Here is a 15,968-nt window from a genome sequence, read left to right on the forward strand (position 1 = left end):
ATTTGGTAGTTTCCACAGCACATTGGCATGCGAGTTGTGATGCTCCAGGCTTTACTAAACAAGTACCGGCGCGTAAGTGAAATCTGGGTCAGGGCCCCACCGAAACGCACTCGAATCACTCGAATTTGTAGCTGTGATCCCGCGAGCTCGATATACTTCCATGCGATCACGGATGATTCGAAACCCGTTTCTTCCATTTCTACCTCTGTTCACCTGCGCGCATTAGGCAGTTGCCTAGATGGCGGCGTTTTACCTACCAACCACTTTCATTTGCATTCGAACTTTTAAAGCGCATGTTGTACTTTTTCAACATGCACGTTCTCTCGAAAATCAAATTCACCACAGCATCGCGATGCGTGTTATCAATAAGAAATCAATTAAATTATTCTACAACTATCGCTATAAACGGTGAAGTTACCGGTAATTCGGAAAAAGTTAACAAAGTGTGTGAGTTTGAAGGTGCGCGCCCGTACGCGGATGTTCCGGGACCGAAACCCATTCCGATTTTGGGGAATACTTGGCGTTTGTTGCCTGTTATTGGCCAGTATCAAGTGTCAGATGTCGCGAAACTTTCGCAAATATTTTATGCCGAATATGGTAAAATTGTTAAACTCTCCGGTTTGGTGGGACGACCTGATTTGCTCTTTGTCTACGATGCCGATGAGATAGAAAAAGTTTATCGCAATGAAGGACCAACGCCTTTTCGTCCATCTATGCCATGTTTGGTCAAATATAAAGGTGAAGTACGAAAGGATTTTTTTGGTACGCTGCCAGGAGTAGTAGGTGTTCATGGTGAGCCATGGCGAGAATTCCGGACGAAAGTACAAAAACCAATATTGCAATTACAAACGGTTCGTAAATACATTGCGCCCATTGAAGAAGTCACAGATTACTTCATGCAACGGTAAGTACTCAGCGCATACCGCGACGCTAGGTGCATGTGATCATTATCATTAAAATCGCATTTTCTGTTTAGCGTAAATGCCAGAGAAAATCCGGTACCGCGCAATACTCGTCTCGGAGTTTATAAAGTGAAATGCCAGACAGGCATAGAAATTTCTTTTGTTATACAGTGTGATTAAATTTAATTATTTCATTCATATGAGATTGTTTCTGAAGTGAAACTTTTATAACGAGTGGGTCATTAAGAGAATTTAGACTTTTGCGACATAGTTTTGATGCATATAATTTATTTTAATCATTAGAGTCTAGACGAGTACGATATAAACAAATTAAATATGAAATTTTATAGTTTTACTAGTAAAATGCGTGAGAATATGTTTCTCAATAGGTATTTGCAAAAAGCTTAAATATTTAAACATAAACAAACGATGCCGAAATAAAAATTGCATAATTTTAACGCAACGTTGCGGCAATAACCTTGTAATAGTAACCGTAAGCCAAAAGTTTGGAAGTAAAAGTTGCGTAGTTCTAGGCACAGTTCTTTTTTGTGCAGTGTTCGACTTAAAAAAAGTTCATTCATCTATTTTGTCGAAACTGCATTGCGAATAAGAAAGTAATAATTGAAATCTAAGTGGTCGAGTCAAGGTTCTAACACAAACAAGTTTTAAATTTTTTACGCTTTACGCTTACCTCAGATAACTCATCTCTTTGAATGCCAATTGATGTTACGCTATGATGTGTTTATAATTATCACATAGACGTTAATAGCATGAATAAATATTTTGTTTCTGCAAGGATGTTATTGTAGTAGTGGGTATTGTAGTATGTTATAATGTGTGTTTGTTTGTAGAATGATGGAAATGCGCGATGCCGAAGGTGAAATGCCTGCAGACTTTGACAACGAAATTCACAAATGGTCACTTGAATGTATTGGTAGAGTCGCTTTGGATGTACGATTAGGTTGTTTGGATGCTAATCTACCTGAAACGTCTGAACCGCTTAAAATTATCAACGCCGCTAAATTTGCACTGAGAAATATTGCAGTGTTAGAGCTTAAATTTCCGTTTTGGAGGTATTTTCCAACTCCAATTTGGACTAAATATGTGAATAATATGGATTACTTTGTGGAAATATGTATGAAGTATATTAACGAAGCAATGGATCGATTGGAAACCAAAAAAGATAAAAATGAATATGAATTATCGCTGATTGAACGAATTTTGATTAATGAACCAAATCCACGAACTGCAGCGATTCTTGCTTTGGATCTTATTTTAGTTGGAATTGATACGGTAATTTACAAAACATAACAAATTTTAATATTGCATTTTCTTAATTATTATGGTTTCTAATGTATAAGATATCAATGGCGGTGTGTTCGATTCTGTATCAACTCGCAACCAGACCGGAAGAACAAGAAAAACTTCATCAGGAGTTATTACGGGTGTTACCCGATCCCAACACACCTTTAACCACAGCACTGCTTGACCAAATGGTATATCTTAAAGCTTTTGTTAAAGAAGTGTTTAGAAAATACTCTACAGTCATTGGTAACGGCAGAACATTACAACAAGACACGGCTATTCGAGGTTTTCACATTCCAAAAGGGGTAACTTGATTTAATTAAGAACAATTCCTCCACACAATTTCCACAATTATCAATTTTTGTGTTATTATAAAGGTACAAGTAGTTTTTCCCACTTTGGTAACTGGTAGCATGGAGGAATATGTCTCAGACGCTGCAGATTTTAAACCGGAAAGGTGGATGAAGGGAAAAAATGAAGGAATGAAAATTCATCCATATGCATCATTGCCTTATGGACACGGTGCTAGAATGTGTTTGGGTCGACGATTTGCCGACTTGGAAATACAAATTTTGCTTGCTAAGGTACCCTAAATCATTTAAATAGTTCTTAATTTTTTTATTTAATTTCTTTTGCAGTTGATTCGATCGTACAAATTAGAGTACAACCACGATCCACTTGAATATAAGGTGACTTTCATGTATGCTCCTGATGGGGAACTCAAATTTAAAGTTACCAAACGTCCACCAATGTAATAATTGTAAAAATAATAAGATTTAATAAGGATACAAAATTAAACAGTATATTGTACATATTTTTATTATTATAAAACATTTCTTCGTTAAAAATCATAGGAATTTCATCAATTGAATGGAAAAGAAAATTAAAATTCTTATTATTTTCCTATTTAGTAAACTTTATACGTAATGGTCCATTTGGCGTATACATCGGATGAATAAAATAATCCAATTTCTCATGATGATATTCCAATTTATATTGTTGTAGAATCTACACAAAAGTTTTCAATTTTAATATTTTTTTTATGAAAACAAAAAAAAAAGGTAAAAATACTCACTTTTACAATGACTGTTTGAATTTCTATATCAGCAAATCGCTTCCCCAAACACATCCTGCGACCAAAGCCGAACGGAAGTGAAGCAAACGGATGATGTCCTTTACTAGATTCATTCATCCCATGCGGACATGTTTTCAACCATCGTTCTGGCATAAACTCATTGCTCTTTTCGAAATATTTATCCAAGTTGCTAATGACGTAATGTTGAAAAACAACCTGCACCTTTAAATAGAAAAGCGAACAAACAAGTTTTATGCTGTAATAAATCATTAAATCCATTTAAATCTAGTAGATAATAAAACGCTACCTACTCCTTTAGGTATTAAATATCCACCAATAATTGAATCGCGACTGGTACATCTTCCATTCCCAATAACAACAGGATACATTCTTAAAGTTTCGCGTATGCATGCTTTCGTATAAGGCATCGAATCCAATTTTTTCGAAGTCAAAGAGTCATTGTAATCCGGCGCGACGCTTAGAATTTCTTCACGCGCTTTGTCCTGAATCTCCGGATGAGTAGCAAGTTGATACAAAATGGATCCCACCGCGTTGGACGTCTTCAACAAATAATTCCATCATTGATTATTTATCGTTTATGTAATAACTATGTAAATCTATGCCATGCATAGGTATGTGGGTAGAAACTCGTAACCAAAGAGTGAAAGCGTGTATGAATTAACATGAGCAAATGTGCGTGCGTTTATGTGTGCGATTATAACAATATTCGGTGTCATCTCATGCGTAAAATGTAAATATTGATATATTTTATTACGGTGTCAATTCCGACGAGAAACAAATCCAATGCTAGAATGGCAGCGATCTTGGCATCGTTGTCCATGGCTAAAACTCGTTCCAAAACGGATTTTTCGTGAGCATCCTTCTCGGTTTTTAACGTGCGTAGCGCTATGTTAATATGTTTTAACGAAATTCTACAAGCAAATGATAATCGAAAAACAAGCATAAAAAACGTACAAAAATGTCACATACTCTCGAATCGTATCTAGCGCACGGATGTACTCGTTGAAAGTGGGTGTTGCAAAAAGACGCCATATCGGCGCCTTCAGTTCCAGTATCGGAACATTCATGAAGAATGTATTGACGGCGTCGATTAATTTCTGCGTTTCCTCATTCGCATCATCATCGAGACATCCGAGGCGCACATCCAAAGCGACTTTAGCTATTGCTGCAGCAGAGACAATGTTTATTCATATTTTTGCGTAATGCAAAGTTTATCTATTTGTCAATTTGCTACGGTTGTTGATTTTGTAGAAATCTTGACAAAGGAACGGATGCACGAATAATAAATAATAATCGCGTTGAAAGCATGAAGCGTTAAATTGGCGTAGAGCGAACGAAATTACACTTTTTTGTATTTAATGTGTATATACGTACATTCTAGCGACCATTTATGGATTTCGTTTAGAAAATCGTGTGGCATCTCGTTTTTCTGGTCCTTTAGCTTTTCAATTCTGCAAATTACAGAGTTACAAACGTTTTTATTGTTTAATTTATTTTTTAACGAGTTAAGACATGATAGTTATTGGAAAAAGTATTTTATTTGGACATTTAATTTAATAGAAGAAGATAAATTAACGTTTTTGTCTTTGTGGCTTGATTAATGAAGGAGCCATCTTTTGCAATACGCGTGCGACCGACTTTTGAAGGTTTTTTCATCTTCGCGTTCCAAAATATCTATGTACCAATGATTTAAGCAAACAAATAGCTCACAAATTGTTGTCATAAATCGTAATAACTCTAGGAACACAAGTTTCACAGCTTTAGAATTTTCTGATTTACATTTTGCAACCACAAATTAAAAATTTGACAAAATGGCGCTTTTAGTGTACTGTTTATTATATTTTACCTTTGTACAAACTCCTTGGCAGTTTCTTCGATTGGTCCGATGTACATCTTCGCCACTCTCGGTTGCATCATGATTTGGTTCACTTTGGTACGAAAATTTTGCCAATTTTTGCCGTGCCTGGCAAAATAATGAACCCAAGGACATCATAATAATTATTAAGAGCGCATAGATCATAAAAGATAGTCATAAAGCATTAGAAACCGTTGTTAAATATAATTGCACACAAATGACTTACACGGCAATTACGCCACCAACATCTCCAAAGAAATCCTTCTGATAGACATGTTTGTAATAGTTCAGCGATGGCATCGAAGGCCGCAAAGGCAGCGCATCTTCTTGCCGAAACACTTTTTCAATTTCATCGGGATCAAAAAGGAAGAGCATGTCGGGTCTACCAAGTAAACCCTCCACTTTAACAATAGGTCCGTATTCTTCATACAATCGTTTCGACACTTTATCGATGTGTTCAATTTCAAAATCACCAATAATTGGAAGAAATCTCCATGTGTTGCCAGCGAGTGGAAATGGTTTTGGTCCCGGTACCATTTTATACGGTAACGCTTCGCATGTTTCGTTTTCAAATTCTTCCTCTACACTTCTATCCGCGGAAATTAAACTGACGCTGTGCGCGTTGGAAAACTTTTGAAAAAATCGCCGCGATTCCTTCACAACTTTCAACGTTTTCTCCATTTTAATTGTATTTTACTACGACTCCGACGGAAACTCGGCAAGATTCAAATCGCGACTTCCACATTAATGTACGCGATCGTGACTACTCAGACTTCAGACTACTAGTCAGCGTGCCTCAACTTCAGCGATCCGAACTATGATACTTTCCCCTGCTTTGCTTTGGCGCGCGCCTGCTGCAACGCGTTTGCTCTTCTTTGCTCGTTTACCAGACAGGCCATTGTTATTTGCGGTCGACCACTTGCCGAATTTGGTGAGAGCACAAACCCCCCAATCAATTCAAGGGCATTGAATTGGTGGCAAATGCCAGCCACTCTTGCGTAACCGGACCGTATTGATAGCGAATGTAAAAGTTCACAACACTTTCGTCACGTGCGCAGCGTGCCTCCTTGCAGACATAATTTTTGTGTTATATAATTCATTCATATTACACACTCTGCGCCAGACATAGCTAAAATATACGCACAGTAGTTTAAAATATCGCTACCATTAAATACTATTTAATTATCAGTTTGTCGATGTCGTTCGGTTGGCTGGGCAATTTGCGAAAGAGAAAGTTATTCTAGATAGATACAAGCTCTAAATGTTTAAACCTCCCCACTGCACATAATACTATAACATATATATCAAATTGTTTATATTTTCGGCGTTCACATTCACCTTATTACAGTAACATCATTATACATATTATAACATCATAATATAGACGCGCATGCATCAATTTGGTACTCGCATGCACACCGAACAAATACCGCTAACAGATTCGAGGCACAGTTTGTGAAACAAATGGCCGCAGCTCAGACGCGTGCTGCCTTCGAGAATTGCATTATTTATCAACAAATTACACACACTGCATTTGGTGCCCATTACGTCTAACATTCCGCTCAGATTCGGCTTCCCTAAATGTTTTTGGTTCAAATACGCACGGAGGCCATCTTCGAATTGATTCTCCAATCGAGTACTGGTTAATACATTCGACATAAAGTCGCATGACTTGCCGTTTTCTTTACTCACAGCACTAAATAGACAACTCTGATAGAATTCATATCCCAATTCGGAATTTGGAATATGTTTTGCGTGTTTTTTAAGTATTCGTGTTGTTTGTAGCCCTCCCACTCGCTTCAGCATGATGAGCGCAAACTCTTTCCAAGTCATCGCTGCACGTGTGTCTATAATATTGTCGCAGTTAAGGCATCTTCCTCGTTTGAGTTTAACCAGTAGAATAGTACAATCGTTCCAGTTATCAGGCGTAAAACATTCTGATTTTTCTTGAAACAGTGCGGGATCACTCAATTGAATGACCAACGCTGGTAAATCATTCATTTCATCAATCTTTAACTTCCACAACATAGGAAACTGGAGCAATAACTGCTCACGGTCTATTGTGGATAACTTCGAATAAACAAGTCGAGCTAAAGGTAAATATTCATCAGTCATTCCATCAGCCAATGGTAACGGAAAACCGCAATCACACAAACTCTTCACGCCATTATCTCGCTTATTATTGCGATAAAAACTCAAACTTTTTAAAGCCTCGGAAAGTGTTTTCATTGCGCGTGAATCTGTATCCAAACTTTCGATTCGATCGCGTTTTTGGTTTATAAATTTCAGATACTGATGATAGCACCAATTACGTACATTATTATTGTCTTTCTCCAGCGCGTTGTCGCTCACGTATTCAATAAACTTTTCAAACAAAACAACGATTTCATCCAGATTGTCTCTGGATGAAAGAAGCTCGTGTAGTTGGGCTGTTTCAATATTGTCGTACAATTGATTGACTTGATACTGTTTGTACAAAATGTTATTAATATAATGCGGATCACGTGTTGGTTCGACCGGTTTTAATTGGATGTTAGTAGGATGGACCGTATTGCTTTTGCGAATTGACTTCGCTTTGTTGACGTACGAACAAGAGGGTTCTGCATATTCACAATGACCGTTTTCTACTGTAACTATATGCGAACCCGGCATGGAATTTGTTTCATTATTCTGTAAACGACGCTCAATCGACTTAAATATCACCTCCAGACTTTTTGACTCTTCGCCTTGTTTGCACTTATCTTTTAAAACATGCAATGAACGCAGTGAATCGTGCGTTTGTATAAGTTGAAGTACTTGATCTTTATGTTTTAAACATAATTCAGTGCAAAGCAAGTACTGTCTGGCAGATAAAACTTTCAAGAGCAACACTTCCAGCTCCATTAATGCTATTACGCGCATATCTTTTTTGTTCCATAAATAAATATAATTGTGGATGATTTTTACGTCGGTGATGTCTCGCATTTCGTACACGAACACAACGTGAATACCCTGTTTATCGAATATGACTAGATTGTTCTTGCAGTAGGTAATTAGGAATTGGTCTTGCACCATGAGTAAACGACCGAAGTTCTCGAAGTGATTTAGCGTCATTTTGCGAACTTTAAGGCGAGAATTTGCGTCGCTGTCGAGGCAAATGCTCTCGGTGACATTTTCCTGTAAGGCAGATTTAAATTGGTAGGTACATATGACAGTTCCATCAATGTTTGCTTCCCAGATGCGGAAACCCGGTCGAGAACAGTATATTCTCGCAGCAGGACTCGATGCTAACGATGCGCTGGTTGGAAAACTTTCGTCGTCTTTAACAAACCGGAAACGATTCTTTTCTCGATCTACGTTTTTGGCAAACCAGTCGGGATTCTCCGCAAAGAAGCAGGCGCCAAAATCGCCATCGCGGAGTTTCTTACCGATTTGTCGGTATTGTTCAGCCTCAGTATCACATAAGAATGTTTTGGTTTTGGTGGAGACTAGTAGTAACCTTCCACAGGCATCTAGTTGACATATTGTGGAATCCAGATGCATTAATACAGCTGTAGGTGTTTGGAATATTGCTTTGGACTGGAAAGTAAAGTTAGAAATTGTCAAAATTATACTACAACCTGCAAATGGTACTCAACTTACAAGAAGGCTGTTTATAGAGATCACAGAAACTTTTCCTTTGTTGTCACCACAATAAATCTCATTGCAGTGCCATATTATATCGGTAATTGTGCAACCTTCATGTTCTCGAAATATTTGGTATCTAATAGTTGATTCAGTAAAACAATTTTCTACTAGGATTATAAATCCCTTTGAAGTTGCTACCAACACATACTTCTCTTCTGGGCATATTAGTAGTTTTAAAATTGCACCTTCCTATAATTGGTAAAATTATAGTTAAATAAAAACAATAATTGTATATAATAAAACTTACTTTAGATGGTACCAGTTTTAAAAAATCGAGTTTATTTCGATTGAAAACATAAATTCCGCCACTAGTAGCTCCAAAAACTAGATAGTTAATAGAAACATCAAATGTAGTGAACTAAAACCAAGAAATTATTATTATTTGTGGCTCTTGTTGGATATTTTTAACTGTAATTACTTTAATTCGCAACGTTTGTTGCAAAGGTTTCTTAATTAGGATGTTAACTTCACTTATACACTCCACCAGGAAGTGTTTACTTGTTTCCGTCATTATTGCATGTTACTCAAAGTTCGACGATTGTTTGGCCCACAGCGAAAACAAATCGTTAATTGTGGTTATGTCGTAATTAATTGTTAAGATGACATTTAGCACGCAATAAGTTGAACAAGATTTCAATATTATGTAATAAGTGGTGTTGTCGAGCAGTGACCTCTTGAATTTGGTAGGAAATTAGAGAAAACAAAAACGTTTCCATTCAGTACTCATAATTTACATATTTATTAATTGTTGTTACTAAGTAGTAATAAATATTACAATATTATTTAGCATATCCCGCCAAAACATGGCCGAAAGTTCGTCGTAAACTTTCTTTATGCTTTCTTCTGCTTTGCACAAAATACTGTACAGTATACTGAACAATCCTAAAAATCTTGCCTGTGATTGGTTCGCTTTACTGTTCAATTGGTTGAGGAAGTTAGAACGCGATAAATGTAGGAGGTGTAACATAAGTGCGATAAGTGCGATGGGAGTTCAAGTGACGTTTCACGTTCGTACGTTCCGCAACCGTGCGAACAGTACGTACCGCTTTCAACAGGCAGGTCGGCTGAGCCTGTGAAAATTTCTCGCCGTATTCACAACAATCCGCACAATTGCCTCTCGATTTGTACCATTTGTACGATTTCTACTCATTTCCGAGGATATTCACGCAGCATGTCAGTATTCTATAATGTGAATCTGCTTTTAGGGCAAACCGCACAAACTGCGACATCGTGAACGAAAGGAACGAAAATAGCATCCTACATTTGAGTATTTAGCATGGAGTTGTCACAAGAAATCCAGACGATTTTACAAAAATATCGACCTCACAAACTGCCACAACACACCAATGATGATTACCTGATTGATGTGGCAGACATGGCCTTTGACAATGAAACTTGGTGAGTGGATAATGTAGCAGCAGTATTTTTATTTGCTTCAAAACAATGCATTTGCAATTATAGGTTGGTGGCAAGCAACCCAGTGGCTGATCTTACAAAATTCTTCAAATCTGATACAGATATGATGACTTCGAGTGACTCTGACACCTCAAATGAAACATACAAACAATTTGACTCGCGCACATTCACCCGGCCCAAACGAAATTTTACGCGTCCAAGTATTGAGAAATATAATGAAGAATTCTTTGCATCCAGTACAAAACCTTCTAAGGTGACACTCAGTGAGGAAATTGATAATTATATGTCCATATCAAACACAACAATAGAAGATGGTATGACTGAGAAAACAAAGCCTGTGCACTTTGACCTCACACAGCCAATCAGTACCAGTATTTTTGAGAATATCGCATCACAGTCAGCAGAAATGGACAGTTTTCAAAACATGTCACCACCTAGTCTGGTTAATTCAATGTGCTCCTCAACCTTCACCAATTTAATGGACAACAGCTTTATTAAGAATGATCCAGTATTACGGGAAATTCGCGATGCCGATTATTCCGCTGTAATTTATCAAGAAATGGAACCGCCTTTATATCAATCTATTACTGAAAGCTGTAGCAGTATCAATACGGAAGTGGCGGAAACTTTTGTTCGTAAAACATTAAATTCGCTCAATTGCACATTTAACAAAAGACTGGACCAGACGCCGAAATACGTAAGTGACGGAGCACAATTGCATGCCGAGAACATTGACCCAAATTCAACGTACTCTGCATTGAACGGCACCTATCGTAAAAATAAAACGTTTACCGATGAAGATGATTTGAGTAACGATCAAATTGCCAATGCCACATTTCAGCTAAAGCAGGAAATTATAGTTAGCGACAAGGAAAGTGACGAGTGGAATTCGACTTTCTCTGTTCAAGAAGAATCTCCAACGAATAATACTCTAAATGCCACGTTCAGGCGATCAAAGTCACCGAAACCCGCCACATTAAATTCGACGTTTAATAAGAATCACAATGTCAAGGCGAATTATGGCAGTGCAATAACGATTGTTCCTCAGATCGATAATTATATGATTGACGATAATCGAACGAAGCGTCTAAGTGACGAAATCGACGATTATTTGAAACAGAAAATTAGTTTCTATTCGGAATCGGAAGACAATCCTTTAATGAATCGCTCAACAAATAGATCTACGGATAGCTTAGATCGTTTGAGTAGTTTATCGAATAGTAGCCGTGATTCTAAACTAATGGCCGATGTTGATGCGATTGTCGAAGCGCAGGAACGCAGTTTACAGCAAGTGATGTCCACACCCAAGCCGAAATCACTGGCAAAACCTTTCAGCCAACTGACAATATCGCCAATACCAAATCTTAATTTGAAAGAACATCTATCTGATTCGGAATTATCTTCTGGTGAATACAATACGGTGCGTTCACGATTTTCTGATCAACAATCAGCGAAAAGTTTGAATAATTTAAAATACGTCGAGAGTATCCCACGTAAAAGCGTTCACACTGTTAGCGACATGCAGCGCCCCGCTAGTGGCTTGCGACGTCCCTCCACAGCTGGTCGTGCAAGCGGATTGCGAAAAGAAAGTAAAATATCGGGTTCCTATGGTAACTTGAGGCAGATCAGTTCAAATTTTGGCAGCTCCTATACGAATTTACGGCCGAAAAGTATGGTTTTGCCTAATATACCAGCCAAGAGTGGAGGTGATGAATTTAAAGTACCGCATGCTGTTCCCAAAACCACCGACACACATCGTAATTATGCTTCAAATCCTAATGATACTTTCGCAAAACCAAAAGTGACTAACCTGCCGAGGCCAACTGGAGGCACAGGTATTCCTCGTCCTACGTCAAAAATACCAGGCCCAAGGACTTCAAGGTAAGTTGAGAGTATAAACAAACGCATGTTTTTAATATATTAACTAATTTGACTAAATATTTATAGATTACCGTTGGCTAGATCGAATGCGTCTAGCAGAACAAATCTTAGCGACGGCAATTACTGACAAATACTAACGGTGGTGTTGTCTTTAATTGTTAAAACTGTTGTATCCTAACCAGAAACTAATGTAGCAGAATCTATATACAATCGCTCATTGGAAATGATATGAAAGTGAAGATCAGTGCCTTTTATTAATATAAAAAAGCGGCTAATTTTATACACAATGTAATATACATTTTCGTATTTGTAATGTAAAGCGCATATCTCACATCTCGTGTATTCTATCATTTGTATATACATACATATCCATTACTTTATTTGTATTTGCTCATTGAACAATTCGTATTTGTTACAATTGTTGATATTTCAAGTTTACCTATTTATTCAAGATTTTTGTAATTTTATTACTGTTAACCCAATAATTTTGTTAAAGAAAACATTGCTCTGTAATAAATATAGTATATAGTGCACCTAGATGAGGAAATTGGTTATTACCCAAATATACATTTTCGAAAAATCAAAAGTAATGGTAGAAATAAAGCTGAAATATGTTTTATTATGGATTTACTTCAATACAATGTAAATTATTATCTCTACAACCTAAATAAAATCTGTTTTCATGGCGAATACAAGCTTGAGGTGAGGAAAAACACTCGTTTAACAAATTATGCGCACCTAATAACATCAGAGAACATTTTTGGTTTTCTTGAGAATTATTTATGTGGAAACAATATATGCAACCCATACTATTAACTACAATCAGATAATCCCTATGATTTATAGTTAAATTCAACGGTTTGGTTGTTATTGATGATGTAGTATTTAACGAAACTGATTCTTCTAAGTTGCATTGACTTTCGTTAAATTTAAATATGTTTATTATACCTTGTTGCGATCCGATGAATATTCGGTTATTGACTACCAGCATGGAAGCAAATGTTGTTAGAGCCTGTTGAGTGGTAATTGTTTTTACGTCCAGTATCCAATGCTATAAACATTCATTTTACTTATCAATTGAACAAAGATTTGCGTAAATAACGTACCAGCGCATCAGCTGTATTTGTCAATGAAAAACAGTAAATATTTCCCTGTACATCAACAAACAAAACACCGCCATTCATTGTAGACAATTCAGGAGACGTAAATATTGGATTTTGAGCTTTATAAGTCCATAAAACAGCTCCCGTTAGGTGTGATATGCAAAATATGCTTCCTTTTAGTGCTCCAACATATAATTTATCGCTGAAATGTTTAATTTCAGCAGATATTGGCTCTTCAATCATAGTTTTCCATAGTAAAACACCTTCCTACAAAAATTAACATTTTAATTATTCCATTCACAGTATAAAGGTATATTTACCTTAGAAAGAGAATAAATGTGTCCATCATATGATCCAAATATTATTTTATCTTCTATGAATATTGGTTTATTCTTAAGTTGAGCATCTGTTTCAAAAGTCCACACGCATTCCAAATTCTCTTCGTTTCTTTTTTTAGAATTGTCAATTAATAATTTAAGACAATATAATTTACCATCAAAACAAGGCACATAAAAGTATTGATCAATCATAAGAGATGCACTTTCTATCACATTTGGAAGATTAATTGAAGCAATTACTTGTCCAGATTCTGCATCAAAAATACTAAAAGTATGAGCAAAGTTACCAACTGCCACATATATTCGACCACTGTAAAAGATCACAATGTAAAAAAGAATATTACGTATAAAGTTATAACTATAAATACTTTATGTTGCAAACAATTGGAGATGAATCTATGCAAGCTTTCATATCTGCTTTCCAAATCATCTTAAACATGGTCGAAGATTCAATTTTTGTATTTTTAAAAGTATTATCAGTTTTATCGATAAAATTTAAGGCTTCTTCCAGTTTTAAATCCAGTAATGAGCGATTAAATGCGGATTTTGTCAAATTTTCATATTCTTGTGATAACTGCATTGCCCCAATTGAATTTCCACCAGAATCCCAAAAATTTCGAACATAAAAATGCTGCATATCTGTAGTTCCAGTAATACCAAGATATGTACACCACAAACCCAGAAATATATCTTTTATACTCTTCTCCATATTATGTTGGGTATCAGCTTTGAACAAACGATCTGCCATTTGTTGTAAAGCAGTTTTATCCAATTTACCATTATGTTGTTTGATTGGAAATTTTTGTAATATTTCAATTAAATCAGGCATAAATTCAGGTTTTAAAGATTTGATTAATTTCACACGAATTTTATCTATTGTTTTCATTTTAACTTCATCACTCCCTTGAGTAATGTGCACTTGTAGAAAACAAATTAATTTATTCTGATAGAATATGCACTGGTTAACAATTTGTGTGGATGTATAAATTAACTCTTGTACTTTTAACAAAGATATTCGATGTCCAAATCGTTTTATCACGTCATTTTCTCTTCCAATATAAAATATTTTTCCATTTTTCACGTTTACAATATCGCCAGTACTGCGAAAAATGTATTTATCTTCAGTATTTTTATCATTTCCATGCACACTTTCATCATCGATGTAACATAATCTTGTTTTACTTCCAATACGTAAAATTCCTTCGTAATTTTGTTCTTTATCTAAATTTTCTGATACAGTTATTAAAGTTCCATCAAAAGTCTCAATTTGAAAGAGTATTTCATCCAGAGGTTTCCCCAAACTGATTTCTTCACCATAAAATACTCTTTCAACGGATGCCCAGCAAGAAACTTCAGTTATCCCATAAAAATTATAAATTTTACATGTTTTTGGGGATTGTTCCGGTATAATATGAACCGGAAACTTTTCTCCACCTAAACCTAGGATTTTAAGCCCACTTTTGAACAAAATGAAATCAATTTGCTCAACAGAAAACTGTGTAAAAACTGAAGGGCACATTTGCATAAAAGTTACACTTTTACCAAATGAATTACAAGTATTTTCTTGCTGGAATAAAATTTGTAGCAGTTTTTCTTGATTGTTTCTTATTTCTTTGGACGTGGAAATTAAACAAGCTCCTGTTGTTAGTGCCAAAAATAATTCTACAAGTGACGGATCAAAACTTAATGGAGTTCCGAAGTAAATCACATCAGTATGTGTAATATTAAAAAATTTTCTAAAATATGAAGAAATCATCAATAAAATATTCCGTTTTCAGAAATTATTTACGAAAATACTTACATAAATGATTTTATATTACTAAATATGGAATTTTCTGTAACTTTGACAATCTTTTTCGTCCCTAAAGTACCCGATGTTGTGATAACATAACATATTCCAGCAAAATTCAAACTTTTCTCAAGTTTTTCCGGAGTTTTTAAGTTAATCAATTGAAAATTGAAACAACAGCCTTTCTTGGTAATATAAACATGATTTTCATGTAATAAAGCTGTCTTTTCATTTCTATGATTACTACATGTTATCAACGCGTACAAAACGACATTGTTGTTAACATAATCATGATATGGCTCATTTTCATCAAGCAGTAAAAACGCGATTTTACATTCCAATAAACTAAAATAATTCCTACTAATATTTAAAGCTAAATAAAGTATAATATATTACCAATAAATCACAGGTAAGAGGCATGGCTTCTTGCCCAATTGAACTCCCACAAGCGCACCTTTTGGTACATCACTAAACATTTGTTTTATTTGTTCACTTTCTTGTTTTAATTCGTGATAAGTTTGAGAGTACGAAACATTATTATTGTCATAATAAATATATGCTAAATTAGTGGAGTGATTTTTAATAGAAGCATTGATTAAGTTATTCATTATTCTATG

The 15,968-nt window shown here is 35.7% G+C and overlaps 5 protein-coding genes across 5 annotated transcripts; 2 read left to right on the top strand and 3 right to left on the bottom strand.

The window, feature by feature from the left end:
• Positions 1–284: 284 nt before the first annotated feature.
• Positions 285–3,019, top strand: LOC135792699 (probable cytochrome P450 301a1, mitochondrial). The gene is made up of 5 exons (XM_065303372.1): positions 285–904; positions 1,754–2,195; positions 2,264–2,512; positions 2,585–2,791; positions 2,846–3,019. The coding sequence occupies exons 1-5, from the start codon at positions 294–296 to the stop codon at positions 2,960–2,962; spliced, it is 1,626 nt and encodes a 541-aa protein (XP_065159444.1). The 5' UTR covers positions 285–293; the 3' UTR covers positions 2,963–3,019.
• On the bottom strand, positions 3,003–6,333 carry LOC135792700 (probable cytochrome P450 49a1). Its single transcript, XM_065303373.1, has 8 exons — positions 5,385–6,333; positions 5,150–5,266; positions 4,678–4,754; positions 4,273–4,468; positions 4,058–4,214; positions 3,594–3,842; positions 3,283–3,504; positions 3,003–3,215 (listed from the first exon to the last, which is right to left on the bottom strand). Exons 1-8 carry the CDS (start codon positions 5,837–5,839, stop codon positions 3,111–3,113), a joined length of 1,578 nt encoding a protein of 525 aa, XP_065159445.1. The 5' UTR covers positions 5,840–6,333; the 3' UTR covers positions 3,003–3,110.
• Positions 6,334–6,458: 125 nt separating this feature from the next.
• On the bottom strand, positions 6,459–9,441 carry p (WD40 repeat domain-containing protein pink). Its single transcript, XM_065303370.1, has 4 exons — positions 9,243–9,441; positions 9,072–9,182; positions 8,780–9,013; positions 6,459–8,716 (listed from the first exon to the last, which is right to left on the bottom strand). Exons 1-4 carry the CDS (start codon positions 9,333–9,335, stop codon positions 6,554–6,556), a joined length of 2,601 nt encoding a protein of 866 aa, XP_065159442.1. The 5' UTR covers positions 9,336–9,441; the 3' UTR covers positions 6,459–6,553.
• Positions 9,442–9,796: 355 nt separating this feature from the next.
• Positions 9,797–12,658, top strand: LOC135792746 (uncharacterized). The gene is made up of 4 exons (XM_065303449.1): positions 9,797–9,957; positions 10,030–10,222; positions 10,286–12,121; positions 12,188–12,658. The coding sequence occupies exons 2-4, from the start codon at positions 10,101–10,103 to the stop codon at positions 12,246–12,248; spliced, it is 2,019 nt and encodes a 672-aa protein (XP_065159521.1). The 5' UTR covers positions 9,797–9,957; positions 10,030–10,100; the 3' UTR covers positions 12,249–12,658.
• Positions 12,659–12,720: 62 nt separating this feature from the next.
• Aasdh (Aminoadipate-semialdehyde dehydrogenase) lies at positions 12,721–15,959 on the bottom strand. Its single transcript, XM_065303445.1, has 6 exons — positions 15,748–15,959; positions 15,364–15,696; positions 13,931–15,298; positions 13,545–13,872; positions 13,228–13,491; positions 12,721–13,172 (listed from the first exon to the last, which is right to left on the bottom strand). Exons 1-6 carry the CDS (start codon positions 15,957–15,959, stop codon positions 12,741–12,743), a joined length of 2,937 nt encoding a protein of 978 aa, XP_065159517.1. The 3' UTR covers positions 12,721–12,740.
• Positions 15,960–15,968: the final 9 nt, after the last annotated feature.

Source organism: Atheta coriaria, unplaced genomic scaffold (assembly GCF_025399875.1).
Source record: "Atheta coriaria isolate IRGN ID8LTWV9N9 unplaced genomic scaffold, Caltech_Dcor_3.1 hic_scaffold_5_pilon, whole genome shotgun sequence".
Classification (NCBI taxonomy): Eukaryota; Metazoa; Arthropoda; class Insecta; order Coleoptera; family Staphylinidae; genus Dalotia; species Dalotia coriaria.

What these genes read in the sequence shown, in the direction of transcription:
- LOC135792699 (XM_065303372.1), top strand. Translation starts at nt 294, where the DNA reads ATGTTGTACTTTTTCAACATGCACGTTCTCTCGAAAATCAAATTCACC. An exon ending in ACAGATTACTTCATGCAACG is followed by an intron (nt 905 to 1,753) that starts GTAAGTACTCAG and finishes GTTTGTTTGTAG; the next exon opens with AATGATGGAAATGCGCGATG. An exon ending in TTTTAGTTGGAATTGATACG is followed by an intron (nt 2,196 to 2,263) that starts GTAATTTACAAA and finishes CTAATGTATAAG; the next exon opens with ATATCAATGGCGGTGTGTTC.
- LOC135792746 (XM_065303449.1), top strand. Translation starts at nt 10,101, where the DNA reads ATGGAGTTGTCACAAGAAATCCAGACGATTTTACAAAAATATCGACCT. An exon ending in GCCTTTGACAATGAAACTTG is followed by an intron (nt 10,223 to 10,285) that starts GTGAGTGGATAA and finishes TTGCAATTATAG; the next exon opens with GTTGGTGGCAAGCAACCCAG. An exon ending in CCAGGCCCAAGGACTTCAAG is followed by an intron (nt 12,122 to 12,187) that starts GTAAGTTGAGAG and finishes AAATATTTATAG; the next exon opens with ATTACCGTTGGCTAGATCGA.
- Aasdh (XM_065303445.1), bottom strand. Translation starts at nt 15,959, where the DNA reads ATGAATAACTTAATCAATGCTTCTATTAAAAATCACTCCACTAATTTA. An exon ending in CCAATTGTTTGCAACATAAA is followed by an intron (nt 13,873 to 13,930) that starts GTATTTATAGTT and finishes GATCTTTTACAG; the next exon opens with TGGTCGAATATATGTGGCAG. An exon ending in CAAATACAGCTGATGCGCTG is followed by an intron (nt 13,173 to 13,227) that starts GTACGTTATTTA and finishes GAATGTTTATAG; the next exon opens with CATTGGATACTGGACGTAAA.
- LOC135792700 (XM_065303373.1), bottom strand. Translation starts at nt 5,839, where the DNA reads ATGGAGAAAACGTTGAAAGTTGTGAAGGAATCGCGGCGATTTTTTCAA. An exon ending in GCCAAGGAGTTTGTACAAAG is followed by an intron (nt 4,755 to 5,149) that starts GTAAAATATAAT and finishes TGTAATTTGCAG; the next exon opens with AATTGAAAAGCTAAAGGACC. An exon ending in CCATAAATGGTCGCTAGAAT is followed by an intron (nt 4,469 to 4,677) that starts GTACGTATATAC and finishes TCTCTGCTGCAG; the next exon opens with CAATAGCTAAAGTCGCTTTG.
- p (XM_065303370.1), bottom strand. Translation starts at nt 9,335, where the DNA reads ATGACGGAAACAAGTAAACACTTCCTGGTGGAGTGTATAAGTGAAGTT. An exon ending in AACAAACGTTGCGAATTAAA is followed by an intron (nt 9,183 to 9,242) that starts GTAATTACAGTT and finishes TCTTGGTTTTAG; the next exon opens with TTCACTACATTTGATGTTTC. An exon ending in TAAAACTGGTACCATCTAAA is followed by an intron (nt 9,014 to 9,071) that starts GTAAGTTTTATT and finishes TACCAATTATAG; the next exon opens with GAAGGTGCAATTTTAAAACT.